General features: G+C 40.7%; 1 protein-coding gene across 8 annotated transcripts in view; it reads right to left on the bottom strand.

Moving 5' to 3' along the window:
- YAP1 (Yes1 associated transcriptional regulator) overlaps positions 1-24,511 on the bottom strand; it is a 140,205-nt gene that overhangs the window by 5,709 nt on the left and 109,985 nt on the right. For 4 of the 8 annotated variants that reach the window (XM_073338081.1, XM_073338091.1, XM_073338119.1 and 1 more), the window contains 2 exons: positions 22,309-22,356; positions 3,710-3,840 (listed from right to left, as the gene is read on the bottom strand). In XM_073338081.1, coding sequence (XP_073194182.1) covers positions 3,710-3,840; positions 22,309-22,356 — 179 coding nt within the window. The remainder of the gene's footprint in view (positions 1-3,709; positions 3,841-22,308; positions 22,357-24,511) is intronic. The other 4 variants (XM_073338101.1, XM_073338110.1, XM_073338136.1 and 1 more) reach the window with 1 other exon arrangement.

The following is a 24,511-nucleotide window of genomic DNA, read 5'->3' as shown; positions in this document are numbered from 1 at the left end:
GGAGGACAAGTGGCCTACTGCTAGTCACTCTCTACTTTTTCCTCTTCACACCGTAAAGCGCCTTCTCTTGGCAAGCTGTTTCTTATGCTTCTTCCTCGGCACCGGGAATGGAGAATGGTGCCAGGAAGAGCAGTGTTAGGGCAGCGCTTCGTATGGAAGCCAAAAGGGCTTGGTGCCAATTCGCAGCGGCTCAGCTCTGAGGCTGGTCTGAGGGCTGCCTCCATGAGTACAACCTTCAGGTGAACGTCTATCTTTTTGAGTGCATGGTCTGAAGCCCTTGCAGATCTGGCTTCTCCTTAACGCAAGTTTCCCTGAGGCACTTTAGACAGCTAGAGTTCGGGTCACTCACTGGCATGGGCTTGCTGCAGGAGGCACATGGCTTGAAGCTCAGGGACCATGGCATGCTCAGCCCCTGGGACCAAAGTCCCTTGACGACAGAGACCACGATTCACACTATATACACTAACACTAAATAAGAAGTATCTACAAAAACAATATGCTACAAAGTCCAAACCACTGGGAAAGAAGCCTTGCAAGAGCAAGAGGGATCGTTCCAAGCAACCATCACAGGCAGTAAGAAGGAACTGAGAGGGTGCAGAGGTGGTGGCACCCCTTATCCTGGCACATATGCGTGTGGCTCCAGGGAGTGCCAGAGCCGGTCCTACGGATAGCACTAAGGGAAAAATCTCCAACAACTGTGCATGTGGTGGTCACACACCTAGCAACGGAATGGATATGAGCAAGCTCTTGAAGAACAATAAGAAGTTAGATATGAAATAATGTCCGGTTAAAAAATAGGGATGAGCATGTTATTTTGCTGCATGGAAACACAGAGTATGTCTGGAATACCTACTTTTACAAAGGAGACCAATATTTAATTTTAAAGGGGATTTAAAAAAACATTGATAAGCTCATGTGTACATAAAATTATTACATTAAGAAATCATTTTCTCATAAATTTTGTTCAGTAGGTTTGTTAGTTTAGAAAGTTGATAGAAACGATGCTATGATAAAAAATTACAAAATGTAGTTACTGCACCAACCAAACCTTTTTCTTTCGGTCTTTTTTGTTTCTAAATCTCAAGTGACAGAAGTCTAGATGCTTCTGAGAATAAGCTTTGGAATCCCCTCACAAAATGGGTCATTTGCTGGTCAGTCAATCAATTTCTTTCTCATTTTGATTTACGCAAATATCTTGTAGGACTAGTCTCAAGCTGCAGTATTTTCTCCCAAACACTAGCAGCAACTAGTAAGCATTCACATAATCGACCTAAAACATTAAATTTGTGACAAGCCAAGTGAAAACTGCCCTTAACATCTGAGAGACTGTGCAGAAGTTACACAAATAGCAATGATTCATATATTCCAAGGCCACTGTGATCATCTAGTCTGACTTCCTGAACAACACAGGCCATAGAACTTCCCCAAAATAATTCGGAGAGCATATCTATTAGAAAAACATCCAAGCTTGATTTAAAAATTGTCAGTTATGCAGAATGCACCATGACCCTTGGTAAATTGTTCCAATGGTTAATTACCCTCACTGTCAAAAATGTATGCCTTATTTCCAGTCTGAGTTTGTCTAACTTCAACTTCCAGCCATTACACTGTGTTATACCTTTCTCTCCTAGACTGAACAGCCATTATCAAATATTTGCAAAAAGAAAAGGAGTACTAGTGGCACCTTAGAGACTAACCAATTTATTTGAGTCTCCAAGGTGCCACCAGTACTCCTTTTCTTTTTGCGAATACAGACTAACACGGCTGCTACTCTGAAACCTATCAAATATTTGTTCCTCATGTAGGTACCTACAGTTTCTAATCAAGTCATCCTTTAATCTTCTCTTTGTTAAACTAAATAGACAGACTCCAGGAGCTCAATCATTAAAAGACAGGTTTTCTAATATTTTAATCAATCTTGTGGCTCTTCTCTGAACCCTCTCTAAATTTTTCAACATCTTTCTTGAATTGTTAACCCCAGAACTGGGCACACTCTTCCTGCAATGGTTGCACCAGTGCCAAATACAGAGGTAAAATAACCACTGTACTCCTACTCATGACTTTCCTGTTTATGCATTCAAGGGTCGCATTAGTCCTTTTTGCAACTGTGTTACATTGGGAGCTCATGTTCAGCTGATTATCCATCATGACCCCCAAATCTTTTTCAGTCACTCTTCTCCAGGAGATAGTCCCCTATGCTGTAAGTATGGCCTATGTTCTTTGTTCCTAGACATATATTTAGCCATATTAAAGTACATATTGTTTGCTTGTGCCCAGTTTATCAAACATACAAAACGTTCTGTATTAGTGACCTGACCTCTTTATTATTTACCACTCCCCCAATTTTTGTATTATTTGCAAACTTTATCAGTGATGATTGTGTGTTTTCTTTCAGGTCATTGATAAAAATAATAAACAACATAGTGCCAAGCCTGATCCTTGGAAGACCCCCCACTGGAAACAAATCCCCTTGATAATGATTCTCTTACATTTTGAGACCAGTTTTTAATCCATTTAATGTATGTCACCTTGATTTTGTATTGTGCTAGGTTTTTTTTGTTTTGTTTTTGTGGTTTTTTTTAAAGTTAAATGCCTTACAAAAGTCTAAGTATATTACATGAACACTACTACCCTATCAACAAACTTGTAATATCACTATCAAGTTAGTCTGACAGGATCCATTTTCCATAAACCCATGTTGATTGACATTAATAAAATTACCCTCCTTTAATTCTCTATTAATCTAGTCCCATATCAGTTGCTCCATTATTTTGCCCAGGTTTGATGTCAGACTGACAGGCTTATAACTACTAGGTTATCCCATTTACCCTTTTTTTAATATTAGCACATTAGCTTTCTTCCAGTCTTCTGGAACTAAATTTGTGGATCCACATTATCTGGACCTACTGATTTAAAAATGTCTCACTTCAGTAGCTGCTGTTTAACATCCTCGTGAGCTACTACTAGAATGAAAAGAGTGTTATCATATGATAGTACTACATCATCTGTTTTTTCCTCAAATACAGAACAGAAATATTTATTGAACACTTCTGCCTTTGGTGCAGTATTATTGATAATTCTACCATTTCAACCTACTAATGGATCTGTACCATTATCAGGATGCTTTTTGCCAATAATATATTTAAAAAACTCCGCCTTATTTTCCTTAAATCTGCTGGTCACAGATTTCTCCTTTCTTCATTGACACTTTGCATAAGCACAATCCAAAATGTCAACTCCTTGAACCAACAAATGAACTTTAAACAATGCGGCATTTAAAAATAAATCCCACCACTGTTTCTAGCACTAATCCTACTGCAGTGAAAATACTGCCAGGCTAAATACTCTGTGTGAAAACACCTTAAAATTAACCTCCAAGTGAAGTCGTAAATGTACCTCACAGTCCATTTGATTTCATAGCAAGCTATTCACAAGCTCTTCTGAGTCAGTAATTTTAAGGTGACTGTTAGTCAACAGACTATGCATAGGGAAACATGTTATGACTTTGAATAAGAATCTTTCCTACAAGTCTGAACAGTTTACTTCCTCCCACAGGAGGAAGCTTTTAAACCTTAACTTTTAGTTCACTTGCCATTTAAGGAAAGATTCAATTACAGCTGTGGTTTTTGGCACAGACAGATGTTCAAAATAAATGATTACATGTACTAAACAGAATCTTAATTTCTTTTCAGTAGCTTCTCCTACAAACCTGTTAAGAAAGGGATCAGAACTATTTGTAGTCATTGTTCTCAGTTCCTGAGACATTCCAGGAGATGACACTGGATTTTGAGAGCCACCGTCTTGTTCCATAGTTGGAAGTTGGCTACGGAGAGCTAACTCCTGAAAAAACAAGAAATGAGTACATTAGTAAGTTCAGTGCGATGTTTCAGGCACATCATCAGCATTTCAGCGTATAGGTGAATACACATCTCCATAGTTACTAAATGTCTAAAGTGAAAGGAAGAATCCCCATTCTGCTCAATAAAGAGAATTCAAGCTCAGGCTATTTCTCCAATTATTACGACTTAACTGTAAATATTAATTTAAATAAACAGATTGTTATTTGACACCACCCACATGCAAACTAACATCCAATTACCAACAGAGGTGGCTGCAAACAATGTGATCAAAGAATTTCACTCTTTTTCTTGTTTGGGAATTGTTCGTGAACAGACTGATTTCTCATAATTGTTGAAATAATTACTTCAAATGAGTAAATTTTGGCCTAAATTTGCATGTAAACTGTTCGTTGAGTGCTTGTGTTATTCACTATTTACTGCTGTGTGATTGGTCAGTTTAAGTCACATTGAACTGTTTCTTTATTGGATGACTGAAACTATAATGAGGGACAAATGAGAAAGCCTTTGATTCTCTAAGGGAAAGGGTGAGATTAGTTGTGAAGTTAAGAAGAGGTAGGTTAATAAGATTAATGAATTTTTAGAACATTTAGACTTGTTCCTTTCTGGGTCTCTTGGGCCAGACTTTGCATGAGGGGGCTGGGGTGGAGAGGAAGAAGGGGAATCAGTCTGGCGGTTCTCAAACTGTGGGTCATGACCCCATTTTAATAGGGTTGCCAGGGCTAGCGTTCGACTGGCTGGGGCCCAGGGCCAAAGCCGAAGCCCACTGCCCAGGGCCAAAGCCTGTGCCCCACCACCTGGGGTGCAACCACCTCTATTAGTAACAGCCCCCTGCCCAGGATGAAGCCCTTGGGCTTTGTCCCCCCCCCCGCCCAGGGTGGTGGAGCTCAGACTTTGGCCCCCTGCCTGTAGAAGCAGGGCTTGGGTGGGCTCAGGCTTCAGTCCCCTCCCCGCGCCCCCTCTCCATTGGGGCTGTCTAGTAATTTTTATTGTCAGAAGGGGGTTGCGGTACAATGAAGTTTGAGAATCCCTGGTCTATTGTAATATGATTGCCTTGGCTACCTTTTAAAAATAATTTTCACCATGTTCGTATTAAATAACTGCATTTACATAAGGATTCCAGCTGTGCAGGGTGTGGCTACATACTCCTCTGTTTTATTTAATTGCCTCTTTGCCAGGTATGGGGTTTTGCACTTTCCTAATTACACAGAGTGCAGCCATCTACCCATGTATACTTTGTTTAACTGTGGTCTCGCATGGGATTTCGGCAGTTGTCCCTTTTCATGCATCTACCAAGTACATTTGATGGAATGTAGTAGTCTACAATTTTCTCTCACCCCTCATTTGACATTGTTACAAGCAAACTTGTGGTGGAGACACGTATGCTGACTCTGAACTGGAATGGATGCTGGTAGATCTCCACGTCTGAGAGCTAAGTATCAGCAGTTTCTGTGGTGCTGCGTTAAAAAGTGCTCCATATACAACAATGAACTAAAATAATATTTTACTGAAAAGCCCTGGTCACAGACACAAAATCAGCACCATCAACTGATTTAATATTAAAAAAATCCAAACAAACAAAAAAAACTAGTTTCAGATGTCCTTCTCAAAAGCAAATAGTGCTAAAGTGACAGGAAAGAAGATCCAGATTTCATCTCTACATTGGCTGAAGAATCAATATAAAACTGAAGGGAGTAAAGAAAAAACCAAACAATCACAGAGTTTTATTGGTTTTTAAAAAGTTAACTTTGCCTTTCTTGTTTTTTCTTGAGAAGTCTAAAGGTAGCGGGAACTAAGCCTCCTTTGCCATTTGGTCAAAAAAAGAGTGGCTTTAACTGCAACAGCAATATCTGAGACGTATTCAGCTACAGGAACTCTCACATCTGACTGAAGAAACCAAAAGAGCATTTTATCAGAAAAAGATGCATTAATACAGGAAAAGATGGATATGAGGACCTCAGTTTTGCCTATCCAGAGGTATAGAGTACCATCTACAGAGTAACTGAAGCTTGTACCCAGTCAGTAAGGATTTCCCCCTTGATTCAACTACACCTCATTTCCAAAAGTGTGAACACTGTACCATATTTAATGAAGTGTGGATATAAACTGACTGCACTGAAGTTCTTGTGTCAAAGAGTTCCTGTGTCTACACACCAGCACTTCCCATTGAGGAAAGAGGAATATTAGATCTTCACTCTACATTTTCTGATATCTGCTAAGATTTACCAGTGTTAGAACAAGATGTTAATTACTTACAGGCTGATGAAAAAATATATCATCATTTATTTATATATTATTTATATTCGTGTTTAAAAAACGGCTCTTTATTTTGAACTATCTGACCTTCTAGATGCAAAAATACAAGTCTGACAAAATTCTGGCTGAGATTACTATGGCTTGATCTCTTCCTATTTTTGTAAGTATGTCAAACTTTTCTAACTACCTTTGGGAAAATAAAGGCTTAACACTCGCAATGTTAGTATAAAATTCTAATTTTGGATATTATTTACAAGACCAAAATGATCTGTCAACTCCTTAGATAAAGTTACTTTAAAAAAAAAAAAATGAGGTCAGCATTCTGTAACTTATCCAGCTGGTCTTTTTCAAGTTTGTTTATTTTACAGTTACACAAGTTTTTAACAGCTTCACTGGATATTCACGAAGTGTATAACTTGTTCAAAATGGAGCTTAGAAAAAACTGACTCTTTTAAAAGGGCCTTTTACTTTTACTTTCATCACACTTTTTACATGAGTAGAGATGTTTTAATAATTGATTTCTTGGTTTGTAGACAGTTCCAAAGAATTCTGGGTCAGACCTCAGCAAAATTTTTCAGAATTTTCAGCAAATCAAAAATTTCAGAAAAAACTGTTTTGATTTGGAGCATTTTTGTTTTAATGAAAGCAAAGGAAATTTGGACACACAGGATTAGATTCCCCAAATTTAGGAGGAAGTGATGGTTACATTGCTCCCTTATACCCAATAGTTCAGCAATTAGGACACTCTATTGGAATGTGGGAGACCCGTATTTGAATCCCTACTCTGGAGCAAATCCCCTCCTCAGGTGAGTACCCTTACCACTAGGCTACTGGCTATTTGGGGGGAGGAGGGTGCCTCTCTCACATTGAAGCTATTCCACTTTGTATAACTAATTAAATATTCATTGGAACAGGGACTTGAACCCAGGCCTATTCCCCCACCCTGGTGAATGCCATAATCAACGGTCTAGAGTCACTCTCACTGGCCCAAATTGAATAATTATTTATACAGAGTGGAACAGCTTCAAGAAGAGAGATAGAGGCACCACCACCCTAGAATAACCAACACCCTGGTGGTTAGGATGCTCACCTGGGGGAGAGACCTGGATTCAAACTTTGGTCTCTCACATGCCAGATGATTACCTTAACCACTGTGCTATTGGGTATAAGACGAGGCAAACATCTCCTCTTCGGTTTTGAGAATAACACCCAAGTCCCACTCTAGTAGTTACACCACATATCGAGGTTTAAGAGTCTGCTCTTGCCTCTCAGCAAACAAACAGACATGTCTTTTATCTCAAGCAATAATGGCTCACGTTTTCAGATACACAATTTGGGTTCAATCCTCACCGACAACCTGAGTAGATGGGGTCCATGAATCATTTATATACACCAAGGCCTATACTCCAGCTATAATAAGAACACCAGAAATTAGTTAAGACTAAACTGCATTGGGGAAACCAACCCCTTTGTTTCAGAATATAAACAAAATTTTATAATATTAGTGAAAAATTCCAGGATCCAATCCTGCATTAGATTCTGTTGGAAGGCAGAATCAGGGGGTCATGCTAGTACCTCTGTTTTCAGGATCGGAGCCTTACTCATTAATGCATAACATCTAGTAATCTGCAATGGGTCACCCATTAATTTCCCACTGTCTTTTAGTCTCACAGTTGCTTGCTGTTAATTTTAAATAGAAAAGCTGTTTTCTCAAACCTTTATGAGAATTCAGTAATAACTTTGCCCTTGCTCAGCCAGTAAATTGTCTTAGTGTATTGGTGATACTACATACAGATAGTTATCCAAAAAAGTTTATTTTCAACATGCTTGCTTAACACTTTGTATGCACAAGCCAACTAGGTTACAAAATTCAATTGCCAAATATGAATGGACTCCTCAAAATGACCTTAAACCTAAGAATTGTGGAAGAATTGTAATTTCCATAGATCTGCACTAATTTTGGACTATTGATTAATATGCAGCCTGCTGGCTTGAATTGGTTTTGTAGGTCTTCTAGTCTTTTAAAAAGACAAAAGCTCCTCTAATACCAGTGTCCCTTACAACATCTGTTGCATTATTTTGGGGGCTTAATTGGAATAACATCTGAATGTTGGGTAGACTGCAGTGAAAGTAGAGGAAAGATTATATTACAGAACACTTAGTGAATACGTTTTACTACGGCTGAAAGCAGCACTAGTAAAGGACGGTAACTTCAAGATGTGTGTTACCTCTCTGCAGGTGTGCATGTGCTCTTGGAACTGGAAATTCATCAATAGAGCCCATTAGTCAACACCTGCACCTGACACCACCTCATGCTCCCAACCGAGGGTATAAGGAGTAATGCAGACCAAACACCACTCCATTCCTGCTCTTCTGTGAATCCAAAGAGGACCTGAGCAAAAGGGAATGAGGGTGGAATGTGAATACCCACAGGGACCACAAATCTTGAAGAACTCCACTTCCTAGAAGGTAAGTAACCTTCCTTTCTTCTTCCAGTGCTGATTCACAGGGGTATTCACTATGGATGAGTCCAAAACAGTGTTTCAGTTAGAAGGTGGGTGTGAGGAAGCATGATGCACCACAGACGCGAGGATCACTAAATCAAAGGAAGCATTTTCAGCTGAAGCTTGAACTAGTGTATAATACCTGGTGAAGGTGTGAATGGAGTCTCAAATTGCTGCTCTCTTTCTCTCTCTATATGTATATATCTCAGAGGGATTCCTCGCAGAGAAGCCACTGAGGCTGCTTACACTCTAATAAAATGGGCCCTGAGGAGGGGTTTTGAGAAGATCATAAAGAGGAGGACACAGGTGGAAATCCATTCAGAGTCTTTGGGAAAAGAAAGCTTTCCATTTCATTCTTTCAGCAATAGTGATGATAACCTTGGAGACTTCAAGAACGGTTTTGTCCTGTGTAAGTAGAAGGCCAGAGCCCCGTGTACATCAAGTGAGTGGGGCTTCTAGTCCTCCAAGCTATCTACATTCATAGACAGATGTAATGTAAGACGCAGGAGGCTCAAGATTCAAATAGCAGGCTCGTAAGAGTGGAAAGGATGAGGCTCAGCTTTATAAGTGGGGACAGGTTTACATTCTGACGGTCATGGTAGTGGGATGGGTGAAAACAGCGCAGTTCTTCATCGGAGGATGTAAGGCATGAATAGCTGCCAGATGTATTGTTAGGGAATTGATAAACAGGTCAGATGTCTTCAATGAAAGAAGATATTCCAGAATTAGAGGGATTCCCGATTTCTCAGGAGGTAACTGGTTCTGCTGACACCACAGGGAGAATCACTTCCAATTGGTGGCATAGCACTTCCTTGTAGAGAAAGGATTGGACATCCTATGAGCAGTCTTTCCCTATGTTCCTCATCCATCTAAAAACCATACTGTCAGAAAGAGGAAAGCTGGACTGGTCTTGCCCTCGTTCTGAGACAGTAGGTTCCAGAATGGCTGAAGGTGAATGCATGGGTGGGAGGCCAACTGGACAGTGGTGAATCAGAATAGCCTCCACTGCTAGGAAGCTATGAGGATCACTGCTGCCTTGTCCAGTTTGATCATCCTGAGGATGCAAGGTAGCAAAGTATGGGAGGGAAGGAACACACCAGTGGGTCCAATCACTGCACCAGGAAAGCATCCCCTCTGGAGCTGAAGCCTTGAGTAGCTCAGGAACAATATGCTGGCTACTTTTTATTTTGCCTGATAATTCACTGTGGGGAATAATAGAGAACGAGAAATTCTTCTTGTCAGAAAGATTCAGTCTCTCATGTCTTTGTCCAGAGAGGATAACCTGGGCTGGAGCAGTCTACTCTGTTCTGTTACTGCCTGGACCACTAATGAGTTGGGATTAGGGTTGGAAAAATAAATATTCTGCTCTCTTGGAGTGAACAAAGTACTTTTTCTCAGTCTTCTGAGCCATATACCAAATTTTCTTATCCCTGGTCTACACTAGGACTTTAGGTCGAATTTAGCAGCGTTAAATCGATGTAAACCTGCACCCGTCCACACGATGAAGACCTTTATTTTGACTTAAAGGGCTCTTAAAATCGATTTCCTTACTCCACCCCGACAAGTGGATTAGCACTTAAATCGGCCTTGTCAGCTCGAAATTGGGGTACTGTGGACACAATTCGACGGTATTGGCCTCCAGGAGCTATCCCAGAGTGCTCCATTGTGACCGCTCTGGGCAGCACTCTCAACTCAGATGCACGATTGTTTGCCGTTGCTCTGACGCAGGGAGGGGCGACTGAGGACACGGCTTACAGGGTTGGCTTCAGGGAGCTAAAATCAACAAAGGGGGTGGCTTTACATCAAAGAGTATTTCAGGCAGGACTTCACGGAGGGTTCCAATAAGAAATGGTGCACCTAAGTTATTTTTCTTATTGGAACAAGTCGGTTAGCCTGGCCTCTGATTGATACATGGCTAGATTTACCTCGCTGCACCTTCTCTGTGAGTGACTACAGTGTGACCTATAGGAATGAGTCCCCTAGACAGGGGAGGGGGGGAAGCAAATGAGTACAAAACAAATCTGGTCTATTTCTTGTTTTGATCCACTCCATCTATCTTTTACATCTTTGGCTGGCAGCAGACGGTACAGAAGGACTGCTAGCCATCCTCATCTCTTGCCTGCCCGGCAGAAGATGGTACAGTACGACTGCTACCAATCCGTATCGCCTGCCTGCTCACCATAAGACGGTTCAATAGGACTGACTGCAGGAATAAAGAAAATGACCTGGTCAAGTCACTCCAAATTTAGTCCCTGTGCCCATGTCTGCCCAGGCGCTCCCAGCCGACGTGGCCAGGAGCACCTCGGACACGACGATGACGGCTACCAGTCGTATTGCACAGTCTGCTGCCAGAAGGCAATGGGTTGCTGCTACTGTGGAGCAATGCCGTACCGCGTCCGCCAGCACCCAGGAGACATACAGTGACGGTTACCTGAGCGGGCTCCATGCTTGCTGTGGTATGGCGTCTGCACAGGTAACTCAGGAAAAAAGGCGCGAAACGATTGTCTGCCCTTTCTTTCACGGAGGGAGGGAGGGAAGGGGGGCCTGACAATATGTACCCAGTACCACCCGCGACAATGTTTTAGCCCCATCAGGCATTGGGATCTCAACCCAGAATTCCAATGGGCAGCGGAGACTGCGGGAACTGTGGGATAGCTACCCACAGTGCAACGCTCCGGAAGTCGACTCTAGCCTCGGTACTGTGGAAGCACTCCGCCAAGTTAATGCACTTAATGCACTTAGAGCATTTTCTGTGGGGACACACACACTCGAATATATAAAACCGATTTCTAAAAAAACAACTTCTATAAATTAGACCTTATTCCCTAGTGTAGACATACCCTTAGTGGGCTCCATAGGACCTCATTGATGGGAAGGGCTGGAGGTGGAGGCTGGAGGGAGCTGGACAATGTCCAGGAGTTGGTGGGTAGGTTCCTGAACCTCCTCCAGCAAGATCTGAAGGGAGTCAGCAATCCTCCTTAGGAGGTCCAGGTACTGTTTGTAATCATCTGGAGGCAAGGGAGATGCTGGTGTCAGTACTTCATCTGGGGAGAGCAAGAAGTGCTGCTGGTGGATCTGGCAGTACAGATTGCTCCTCGTCAGTCAAAGGTTCCTGCAAGGACTGTGGCTCCTCTCTGGTTCCTGAAAATACGGATCTTAGCGACCCAATATAGTCAGTGGCCAAAATCATTGCAATATAGAGGTGGGTACCACTGGTTCATTGACCAATAGTGTGGCTTGCCATGAGGCAGAGACATCCAGGTAACTCTGGAAGCTCTGGCCAAGCTGATGGTTCTTTGCCAGTTTGCTGTTGATACCTTTTGGCTGACGGACAGGAGTCATCGGGCTCAAATGGTGGGGCTGACAGCACCACATGACGCAACTCTGATGCACCAGGGACAGGAGCTCATAAATGGTGCACCAACGGTGCTAGTGCCCCCACCTGACGGCTGGAACTCAGGACCAACGAACATCACATTGATGGAGTTGGGATGTTTCTCAGCAGAACCAGATGTGAGAAGATTGGAGATTCTGGATCCGTATAAATTTCTAGACGCTTGAGAAGCCTATCAAATTCTCATTGGAGGAGAGCTAGTAGGTGTGTTGGGTTTAAACCAGACCTGCCCATGCCATCTGGGAGGTGGTGGGGACTTGCTGGATTGGTACTGCTCATGTAGATGAAGAACGGTCCCCTTCATGTCTGCTTAGTGCTGGAGTTGAACTTCGCCTCTGAGAGTGCAATTTGGAGGCATTAATTGCTCCTGGCACCATAGGTAGTGGTCATTCTTCTTTGTGAGCTCTGGATGCACCCGATCCAGGGCATGGAATCCCATGTGGTGTCAGAGGTAGATAGACCACTTTTTTGAGCATTTGTAGGGTGATTTTTTCCTCTTTTTATGAAGGTGTTTACCCTTTCCTTCCTCATGCCTTTGTTTAGAAGAGTCCTTGGGCATGGAGGAATCTGAGCATAGTGAGGTACCTGCACAGGGGTGGTGGTGGGGGATGAAAACCCCAAGTTTATCTAAAACAACTGAAGCTAGTAACTATTAGAAACTTTTAAAAACTAGAAAAGAAATAAAACCTTGTAAACTACTGTAAAAACTGTTTAAAAACTGTGTACAACTATTGTTTCTAGACGTGCATCAGAGGCAAAGACAGAGAGTTCTGACGTGGACCATGCGGCAATGAGAAGAAACTGAAGATGCAGTCAGCCCGCCCTGTCCTTTATCGCCTCAGATGGAAGTATTAGGCAAGCCAGGGTGCATGCACGGACCAACAGATACTACTTTCAAATGCTCCAACTCCAGACGCATGTCGCGCATGTGTAACCCCTCAGTGGAATATAATTGGAGATCATCACTTGAAGAACCATCAATGGATCCTGGAGCTGGAGGGGTGCTGCTGGAGGCTCAGGTTGGCTAAATGGGGAGCGTGAGGGCCCCGGGGCCAAATAGGGCTTCATGGATAGCTCCAGAAGGTGTCTCCAGAGTCGGAACTTCTGAGACTGCCTGGTGTGTGGGGGAAAAAAAACACAACAGATACCACACCTCAAGGGGATGTGCATTTCCCTGAGGCAGTACAGGCAGCTCTTGTGCGGGTCACTCACTGGGAAAACCTGTAGGCAGGCCAGGCAGGGTTTGAAGCCTTGAGCTTTGGGCATGATTGGTACCCCAAATTGTGTGGGAACGAAGGGAAGAGACACCCTGATTCCCAAACTAACTAATCTATCTAAATATAAAAACTACAATTATTCACAGGTCTGAAAATCAACCAGGAATGCTGGAAAGAGGACAGAGACAGAAGGTTCTGGTCCAGAGCACAAGTGGTAGAAAGAAACCGGAGAGAGAGCTGGTCCATGCTGCACTGTATGCCCTTGATTGGGAGCATGAGGAGGCGCAGACCAACAGACATGGCTACTGAAGAATTTCTGGTTCTGTGCACCTAGAACACATGTGCATCCACAGGTGCCAGCTCTTAAAGAACTGATAGTAATTCGGTGCAGTACGGTATAACTGTACTAGGCACAAAGACGTGTTCTTAGGGCACTGGAGTCATACAAAAAATGCAAGGAGAGACAGTGGGTTCAATCGCCGTGGACTGATTTCTCTGTACTTGTTTCTTTTTTGGGGGGGGGGGGGTGGGGGGGAAGGGGTTTGGACACAAATAGCTTTTTAAAATAATAATTATTGCTATGACTGGGTGAAAAAACGTCATGTTATTTTGCTTTTTTTTTTGCAAATCCATTAAAAATTTGTTCTGTTGCCAATGGGGACAGTACTTGGTTTTATTTATTTTTTGTCATACATATATAAACAAATATCATTTTGTACTGTGTAAATTCCAGTCATCGATACTCCAACTCCTCCCACATTTGAACTAACAGAAAAGCACGTACCTCTTAATAACACTTTCACCACACATTAAACAAATAAACAAATGTAACTTAGATTTATTTTTCTCAACAAGGAGCTTAGATATGCAGTTTCAGAAGCCACATAAAATTTATAACAGCAGTGCCTATGAAGCTGAAAAGTAACATTACCTCTGCAGTAAACCTAATGAACGTATTTTGCGTCTTATACATTCTTTTGCCAGACAGCATGCCGCCCAGAATTCAACCACATAGGACACTCTTTCATGGACAGCAACTGTTCAGATCCCATCTCATTTAGATTTTCTAGACACTTTTGAAAGTAGTGCATTAGAGTGTTCTCCATAACATTTTTCACATTTCCTAGCAATACGTGAGATCAAGCAACCTCTTCATCAAATCTTCACCAAGTAACTGAGCTGTAGTTCTGATGGATATACCTCTATGCTTTGGCAAAAGTTTCAGCTACACAGAAATAACAGAACATTAGAGACAGTCATACACTGTTTTATGAAGAAACATTCTGCCAAAGAACTCACAAGAAGTCTCACACTGACAATACTCAAACATGTACTGAAGTACTCTCCTGAATCAGGGTCTATGGTGGTGGTGTTGCATAATGCACCATACAGATAGACTGCTGCACCCACACTGAGCCCCAGAGGTTGATGGGGCTTTGTGCAGATGATGTACAATTCAGGCTCAGGGCCTAAGACAAGACAGTCTATCAGAATTAACCTCCAAGTACATAGAATACCACTGTCTTTCTAGACAAAAAGGTCCAAAGTCACTTTATTCAACAATTTGAATACAGACAATAAGCCAATATTTCTGATTACTTATATATTCTGTGCAATGCCACTTGCTAACAAAAAGTAGTTTATAATTTCCTAAGATTTTGGGAAGGAACTCCAGCAATAAATAATGACAGCTTGATTCTACTGAGATAGCTTTTCCCAAAGTTATTTCTAGTGATCCAAAGTAACTGTACAAATACCTTGATTATTCAGCTCCATACAAACTAAAATGTTTTTAAAACTTAACACAGAACTTTTAAATAAGTTTTTCTAAAAATTATGGGTTTAATTTATTGTTATGGTTATATAAAAATGACTAATTTTCTAAAATTAAAGTACTATTTTATTTAAGCATGTGCCTAAATTTAAGCATGTGAATAGTCTAATTCAGAATAATGGTGCTACTCACACAGCTAGCTGCTTTGCTGGATTGGGGACTTCGTGAATGAACAGTATTTAAGGAAAACTCCAAAGTAAATATACCAATGTATCTCTGCCAACTTGAAATCTAGTCAATTAAAAAAAGAAGCAGTTTCTGACATTATATGTAATGCAGAGTTTCCCTACCAATTGTGTACATTTAAAATCACACTTTCCTGGGTTTTTTTGTTTGTTTTTTTTAAAGTTTCACACCACAAGGGGAGAGAGGAAGAAATACAACCAGGAAAATACTTATTCTACACGGGATAAAATGTGATTGATTATTCGCAAAGTGCTGTCAAATGCACAAAACAAAATGGAAAAAACAAGTGTTTGGCCTCTAATTTGTAGACAGTCATTTTAGGTGTTTCCTATAAAACAAACTTCAGACAGAAATGTGATTTTTAAATTCACCGTGATTTTTTTAGGATGAATTTTTGATCCGTCTAATCTAGGGCTTCTCAATAGAATTGGTCATATAATGGGTGATTTCTTGAGATATGACATTTGGTCATGGACCATCTTCTCTCCCAAACACAAGGAGATCACACAAAGGGAGACATGAGACAGCTACAGAAGTTGCAAAGACTGTTTGATTTTTTCCCCTCCTTTTTTAAGTTTAGTTGATCAAAAATGTTTATTGGAGCCAAAATGTCATCACTGCAAATAAACAAATAAATAAATGAATTTTTACAGTGAGATAGCTAACTTGAGTTTTTACCTCAATGAAGCTAGTTGCAGTCAACACTATGTCTCTCCCTTACTTGGGGCAGATCTTGACTAGCAACACTGAGGTAATACTACAGTGCCTTGTCCCCACTAGGATTTTAAAATGAGATAACTAACTTGATTTAGCTATCTTGCTATAAAACACACACTTTTTATGGCAGTGAAAACATATAGCCCATAAAGTTCTGGGATGGCCAACACCAGCATCCCTGCTTGAAGTCTGGAGTCTGGTCCATTCCCTGCCACCTGGCTGGAAAGCTGTGTGTCAGTATAATGTACCAGACACCAACTACATGTCTACACTACCAGCTCTCGTCATTTGTCCTAGTCGTGGAACATTCTGATGAAAAAAATTTCCTTTAGAATCAGTTCTAAGCTCGCCAACTTCAGAGCACAACTGCCTCCAGAACATATACAAAAGTGTTATTTTTTAATGTTTTTTATCCCCCCAGGTTTATTCTAAAACCAGAAAATGCTGATTTATGTTCCTGCCTGATTGATCTGGGTTTTTTTTTTTTTTTTTTTTAAATAAAGAATCAATGGGGTTTTATTTTAAAGTTATACATTATTAGTGTTTTGTTTTCTGAAAAAGCTCAATGTGGAGAAAATAGAAATCTGTTAGTTGCTAAATATGTTTGGCAGTTAAGACAAAGTTTAGAAAATGATATTTCTGTAGTTTTATTTGCCTAGCTAATCTTTAAAAATACATGAAAAGTTCTGTGAGATACTACTTCCATCTACCTCAATGTTTCTATTAGCATTTAAAATGTTTATTTACAAAACACACCTACTGGGTCTAGGCATACACATATTAAGCACACAAATTAGGACAGAGAGACAGAGCCAGCTAAAATGAACTTTAAAATAATTAAAAGAAGAAACTCAACCACTCTTTAAAGATTCTTAGTTATTTATGTAGCAAAGTGTAAGTAGATCATGCTTTTACTCAGACAAGTTTACGATTTAAGCAGGCAACAAGCAGATAAGAAATATGGAAAAACAAAAGCATGTGATTGAGCAAATAGTGACATTTGCCATGTCTCTCTCACATCTCCTTCTAAAAAAATAATTTTCTTGCCCCTTTTGTTAATTCTCATTCCAAAGTGGGTGAGGAACAGGAGTTAATAGGGCTGGTAGAAGAGGAGACAATTTGAGAGAGGTATTTGAATTAGAGCAAGGACCATAGTGTGGAGGTATGGTGAACTGGGAGAGAGGTCCAGTTATACAGGACCATACGGAAGGTGGCACAGATGAGAATGGGGAGAGACAGAGAAGAGAGACAGGCAGGAGCTAGGATTGTGCAGGGCTTTTTAAAACAAGGATGAGGATCTTCCATATGTGGAGAGAATAAGAAGATTAAGACTTTTCAGGTTGGAAAAGAGACGGCTAAGAGGAGATATGATAGAGGTCTAAAAATCATGGTTGGTGTGGAGAAAGTAAATAAGGAAGTGTTATCTACTCCTTCTCTTAACACCATAAGAACTAGAGGTCACCAAATGAAATTAAATAGGCAGCAAGTTTAAAACAAACGAAAGGAAGCATTTCTTTGCACAATCAACCTGTGGAACTCTTTGCCAGAGGATGTGGTTAAGGCCAAGACTATAACAGGATTCAAAAAAGAACTAAATTCATGGAGGATAGGTCTATCAATGGCTATTAGCCAGAATGGTCAGTGATGGTGTCCCTAGCCTCTGTTTGCCAGAAGCTGGGAATGGGCAATGGGGATGGATCACTTGATGATTACTTGTTCTGTTCATTCCCTCTGGGGCACCTGGCATTGGCCACTGTCAGAAGACAAGATACTCGGCTAGATGGACATTTGGTTTGACCAAATATGGCCCTTCTTACGTTCTTATCTTAAACAGGTATGTGAGCCTACTGGTGGAGGAGTGCATGCTGCTTAGGGCTGCAATCATATCAGTGATGATATACAGCTCTACCTTTTTCACAGGACCTTGGCGGTATCGGGTCTCTACTTGCCCAGACTCTGGCCACATTTGGAGATTAGATAACAGCTGGCTGAAGCTGACTTCCAGTAAGATATTGGTGATATCAACTGGGCTGGTGGTGGGGAGAACCATCCAGAAATGATACGGTCAGTAGCTCAACTGAGGGGATAGGTTTACTCTTTGTTAATATTTGCAACTTCAGATGTTTGTTAGGCACTCTGATAACGGTCATGAGTTGGTATAAGTCCCTATATAAATCCTTGGTGTGCTTCTGGATTTCCAAGTAGGAGCAATAGCTGAGAGTGATTTCCTCTATCTTCACCTGAAAAGGAAGTTGCAACTTCTGCTTTCAGATGTTCTGGATTTTTTGTTAGGACATGTATAGGAGTTATGTCGAGGGACTTGAGTTTCTCAAACATAGAGCCCTTTGCAGTACCCTTCACAAAGATTAGCAACTGATCAATACCACCTTTCTCAGATCCCTGACTGAAAAAAAACCCAGCCACTGGTAGTATTTGCAGACTCAAACACTTCATGTTTAATCCCATCCAAGGCAGCTGACAGCTAAAAGAATTAACCCACAAAACCAGTGCAATCTCAGTACCATATTCAGATCTCAGAGAAGACTGAAAGGTGTCAAGGTTATCTAAGTGTTCAGGTAAAAGTCAAAGCCACCTTACCACAGAGTTCTCAGTATCCATTCCCAAAACGGAAATAGTTGATGAGTGGTCAGCATCAAGACATATTTTTGCAGAAGGGATCATTTGAGAGATGATGGCGCCGACCTCCCAAGGGGAGACAGTGACAGATGCCACCAAAACACAGATCAATGATCCCACTAATAAAGGCAATGAATTCAACTTGGTCACAAGCATGAAGCACTCTCAATGTCTCTTGAAGCTTTGTGAAAAAAAGCTGACACTCAGCTAGAGAAGATATCGTGATTGACCCCCAAAAAGCATCTACCAGATGTAGAAGCAGCTAATCCAGTCTAAAGATGATGGATATTAATAAACAAAACAGAGGAATGACCTGACAAGAAGTAGTCGTCTACTGAAGAAGTTTATTATTTCTGACTAAAGACAGCCCTGATTCACCAGGCTGTTCATAACCTGGATTAGTTATGCTGATTGTGACTTCAATTATATTATTGCTAGAGCCATGGACCTAAAACTTCCAAGAAACTTTTAGAGCACCATTTCCATTAGTAGTTCTCCAATCTTCCTCCTCCATCTGCAGCAGATCATCATCTTACTAAAGTGACAGGTGAGGAAAGCATAAACAAAAGGCACTTTTAGATGCCACTGTATTAACAGTCAAGAACAAAAAACGCTTTATAACCTCTTCCAGGCCATCAACAGAGTGACCTACTGGCTGTGTTCTGTCTACCTCAGAGAACTCTGAAACCTAAGTCCTTTAAACCAAAAGGAAGACTAGTACACAATAGGTCCCATGGCCTGATGTGAGCAAAGTTGAGCCCCAATATAAACCTGAATTTAATAAATCAGACTTTAATCCTGATTTTGCCACATGCCTCATTAACCAATCCCAGACCATAAAATAGGATTGAGGGTGGACAACTGCTGAGAATAGTCTCATGCTTGTTACGTGGCAAAGAGGTCCTCAGCTAACTTATAAATGTCATTAAAGGCAAAGATGCTGAAATCACTAAGGACTCCAAGACCATCCATAATTTTTAGCTGCTCTAATCTACCCAACTAATTAAACTCAAGACCCCATAACTGCACTCTGGCCCCTCTGGTTTCTGTTGCATTTTATCATGGTTAACTAGAAATTCAAAAGTAGTTTAAAAAATTGACACTTTTACTTGAGTTAAATATGAAAATACTCCATATAATATTTTCTGCATTGTTTTGGTATTTATACTGTCCCAAATTTTTCAATTTGCTGCATATTTTCGTGTTGTCAAATATCTGCAACAGCTGTTGTGGGAAAGGAAGAGAAGGTGGAAGTTCTGACAGTTGGGTTGGAATAAGGTGGGGCTTCTGTACATGGGAAGGCGTGGAAGGCAGTTTGGGATGGGGGGGAAGGGAGGAGAAGCAGCTCCTCTTTACCATCCATTTGTGAGCAAGGGTTTAGGTAACTTAATTTTGTGATGACTGGAAAGGATTTAAATTACTTCCTCATCCAGCAAACCTTAACAACCAGTTGTTCCATTCTTCACAACTGCATCCAACAGTGATGTCTCGCTCCTAAAATTATCAGTGAAAAAATGTTGGCATTTTAAATGATCAGTTAGGTTTTAGAGTTGCCATGGCATAGATAAACGGGAAAGCTCTTTTTGAAGGGATGTCTGTTCGCAGGCTCAAGGAGATAGCACAACATGTGTTTTCATGAGGTTCATAGAATCATAGAATATCAGGGTTGGAAGGGACCTCAGAAGGTCATCTAGTCCAATTCTCTGCTCAAAGCAGGACCAACACCAACTAAGTCATCCCAGCCAGGCCTTTGTCAAGCTGGGCCTTAAAAACCTCTAAGGAAGGAGATTCCACCACCTCCCTAGGTAATCCATTCCAGTGCTTCACCACCCTCCTAGTGAAAAAGGTTTTTCCTAATATCCAACCTAAACCTCCCCCACTGCAACTTGAGACCATTACTCCTTGTTCTGTCTTCTGCTACCACTGAGAACAGTCTAGAGCCACCCTCTTTGGAACCCTCTTTCAGGTAGTTGAAAGCAGCTATCAAATCCCCCCTCATTCTTCTCTTCCGCAGACTAAACAATCCCAGTTCCCTCAGCCTCTCCTCATAAGTCATGTGCTCCAGTCCCCTAATCATTTTTGTTGCCTTCCGCTGGACTCTTTCCAATTTTTCCACATCCTTCTTGTAGTGTGGGGCCCAAAACTGGACACAGTACTCCAGATGAGGCCTCACCGATGTCAAATAGAGGGGAACGATCACATCCCTCGATCTGCTGGCAATGCCCCATCTTATACAGCCCAAAATGCTACTGGCCTTCTTGGCAACAAGGGCACACTGTTGACTCATATCCAGCTTCTCGTCCACCGTAACCCCTACTTACTTTGAAGGTTGTCTTTGCAACTATAAGGACTAGAAATTTACTTTTTAAGGTGATGGATTCTGACACTATTTTTCAGCAGAGTCTGGTTGCAGAATACATAGGCTTTCATTACACTACATTTTCTTACAGCAAAAAGCACAGCACAAAGCTTGTATATGCTACACACAAACTACCAATGAGTGTTGTCCAACGAATGGGTATATTAACAATAAACATATGACGAGTGCAAGTTCTGAAGACAATTCAGTCCTAAGAACACATCTAGGGAAAACCACCTTTTCAGCACTACATTGCTTTCCAATTCCCAATGGTTTGAGAGGAATTCAAATTCAATTGGTTATGTATTCAGAAAACTATTACGCCTTAAATTCTGGTAATTTCCTCTTGCACTGATGTTTTTTGTTTGTTTTGGTTTTGGTGCACTATAAGTGCCTGTTTAATTACAGGTTTCAGAGTGCAAGCTGTGTTAGTCTGTATCAGCAAAAAGAACGAGGAGTACTTGTGGCACCTAAGAGATTAACAAATTTATTTAAGCATAAGCTTTTGTGGGCTAAAACCCACCTCATCAGACGCATGCAGTGGAAAATACAGAAGGAAGATATATAGATATACACACCCATTTTTTCATGTTCTGTGTGTATATTTATATATCTACTGTATTTTCCACTGCATGCATCCGATGAAGTGGTTTTAGCCCACGAAAGCTTATGCTCAAATAAATTTGTTAGTCTCTAAGGTGCCACAAGGACTCCTTGTTCTTTTTGTTTAATTACAGAATTTAAATGACTGAGTTTTGATTTCCATGTTGCCCATTATCTGATTCCAGCAACTATTTTGGCAGTTTAATTTATTCTCAATGATCTTGTTATATATACGCACCTTAAAAAAAAAAAAGAGAGAAAAACTCTTGTAAATATTCTGGGTGATCTTTTATTCAATGAAAGAATGTATAGGGTACTCATCTCAAGATAATGTTTGTTTTAGATATAAACACTGTGCTGATCAGAACATACTTCACATCTGAAGAGTATTTAAAAACCACTAGCTACTACATTACATTAAATGGGAGGTTTGCTTACACGTCTATTCTGATGGGATGAGAATTGGAATTTCAATATCATCAAGAATGAAAAACAAGAGAAAGTTCTTTGCAATGCAAAAAGCGTAACAAATTCCACGTTCACTTTAAAATACTGAAATAATGATGAAGTAATGAAGCACTCAACATTGATGTTAGGGATCACAACTAGAGCAGTGGCTTAAAAAGGTGTATGGCAGAGCCAGCTGTTATTCAGAATGGCTTCACGTAAAACAAGTTCCTCAGCTAGCCTAATTTAATACTTTAATTGTTTCTTATTACACTGAATCATCAGTTAAGAGCCTACCTGACGTTTTGGAGAATTTGCTGTGCTGGGATTGATATTCCGCAATGCCTAAGAGTAAAAAATAAGATGGATAAAAATTACTTTAAGCTACACGATTTGGCTGTGCAGGCTGACTTACAAACACCATCTTGTAGTATCAAGTCCCCAAGACAGCCCGAGATGAGACAAGGTAAGGGATTTAAGAGTTGATGAAAATCACTTTACAATGAAACAAAACTCAAAGATTTATGGAGCATGTGAACATGACAGAAAAGCTTAACGGCGAAGAAGAACATGGAGGGAACTGACGGTCACCTGATTCAAAGTTAGTCAGATTTCTCAAGGAGAGCTGAGGCAGGAAAACTAGAAGGCCCATCTAGAAGCATGCTAGCACAGGGTAGACGTTTGCTGGAGGATTAATAGCGAAGCAGGAACAGCAGAGGACTGGGTGCTTAAGCAGAAAGGGAGTCCTGATGCTATCTTATTTAGGCACACCTTAAGAAGTAGTACCGAATTTTAAAGATGACCCAACCTATATCAAGAGATGCTAAAGATTCCTACAAACAGGCCTTGAGTTCAGAAGGGACAATAGGAGTCAGACTCCAGGTCAAGGACAGAATGTCACAGGTGACAAAGAAAAAGGAAGAGGGCATGAAGATATTATTCTCTCCTGATATAAGGCCCATCACCAAAGTGGAAAGGGAAGAGGACAAGACTTTAAAAGTTTTTCTCAAAACAAAAGACTAGGGTGTCAGTGCTTTCTTCATCAGTGCTACAAAACTGAAGATAACCTAAATTTCTGGGACAAGATGGTAGCCAATCTTCTACCAAAAACCCAGAAAGAAAAATGTTAATGGAACTTTTAAAGTGGCGATTGTAGAAACAGACATCATGGTCTGGTTGGATTTTCTTCCCCAAGGTTACCCAGTTTCAAAACTAACAAAGTCCATAATCTACAACTGAATCTGGGTAAATTGTTAAATTAAAAGCTAGTTAAAACAAAGTAAAAAAAGAACATGTTAAATGCTCTGTTAAGTATGCTGCTTGTAAGTAAATAATTACACTTTTGGAATTCCTTCCTTATGATGGCAATATAAGCAATGCCTCACATATATATATATATTTTTTTTTCCTCACATTTTCCTTCCTGTAACTCATTTAAAGAAGCTGCTTATAATGGGTTGTGTGTTTAGTTAGCGTATCAATATACTTAATTCATTACTGACTGGATATTTGGACCACCTTTACCCCATGTTGAAAGCTGGCTTAACTAAATTACAGTGCATGATGTTTTCCTTTTGTCTTTACAGTGTTCCTACTTATATTGCTGTTATCCTTTGAAAACACTGGGCTATTTGAATAGTGAATATTTTTACAGCACTTTCCATCTTCAAAGTGCTTTCAACCATTAATCTTCACAATACCCTGCGAGATAGTAAATAAACGTTACCGCATTTTACAAATGGAGAAACTTGGGTGGAAAGTTTAATTGGGTTGTCCAAAGCCACAAAGGGAGTCAGAGCTGGGATTCAAAATCCAGGGTTCCTGCCTCCCAGACCGACCAATCTGATACGTAAACCTTAGTTCTCTCAATGACCAGTTTTTGTTACTAGAAAAGTTCTAGAGGGAATGGCATAACATTTAAGCACCAGGTTTAAAATACCTAGACACAAGAGAACAACAGGGTCCAAACCCAGCAAAGCCTATTCAATTGTTCAGCCTCCACACCATTTGGAAGTGGATGAATTTCAGTAATGAGGTGATTCCTCTACATAGAGCATGTAACTTGAAAAACACTTTTGTATCCTTTGGATTGCAATGTGTTCTAAAATCATACTTAAAAAAAAAGTTTATATTGAAAAGGTTTTTCCTTAAAATGAAGGACAAAGCAGATGTGAGGAACCAGCCGCTCTGGCTCTTGTTTGAGTCTGAGCTCTTTGGATGTGAAAAACGTTCTCAGAGAAATCTCCAATGAGATCATTCCTCTGTGGTGCTCTCTTACTTGTACCACCCTAATGACACTTCAACTAGCGAAGATGTTTGCTCTTTGGGAATTTTGCTTAGGAAAAACTCTTGCATCTAGCAAGTCTAGAGCAGTGGTTTTCAAACTTTGGATCCGCGACCTAGTACTGGGTCGCCTTGCTCAGCACCCAGGGACCCTGGCGGCTGGCCAATAAAAGCTAGTAGTCCCTACCTGTTCTGACAAGGCGCTGCGCCCTGGAAG

The sequence above is a fragment of the Lepidochelys kempii genome, chromosome 1, assembly GCF_965140265.1.
Source record: "Lepidochelys kempii isolate rLepKem1 chromosome 1, rLepKem1.hap2, whole genome shotgun sequence".
NCBI classification, from domain to species: Eukaryota; Metazoa; Chordata; order Testudines; family Cheloniidae; genus Lepidochelys; species Lepidochelys kempii.
This window is presented reverse-complemented; position numbering and strand designations above follow the sequence as displayed.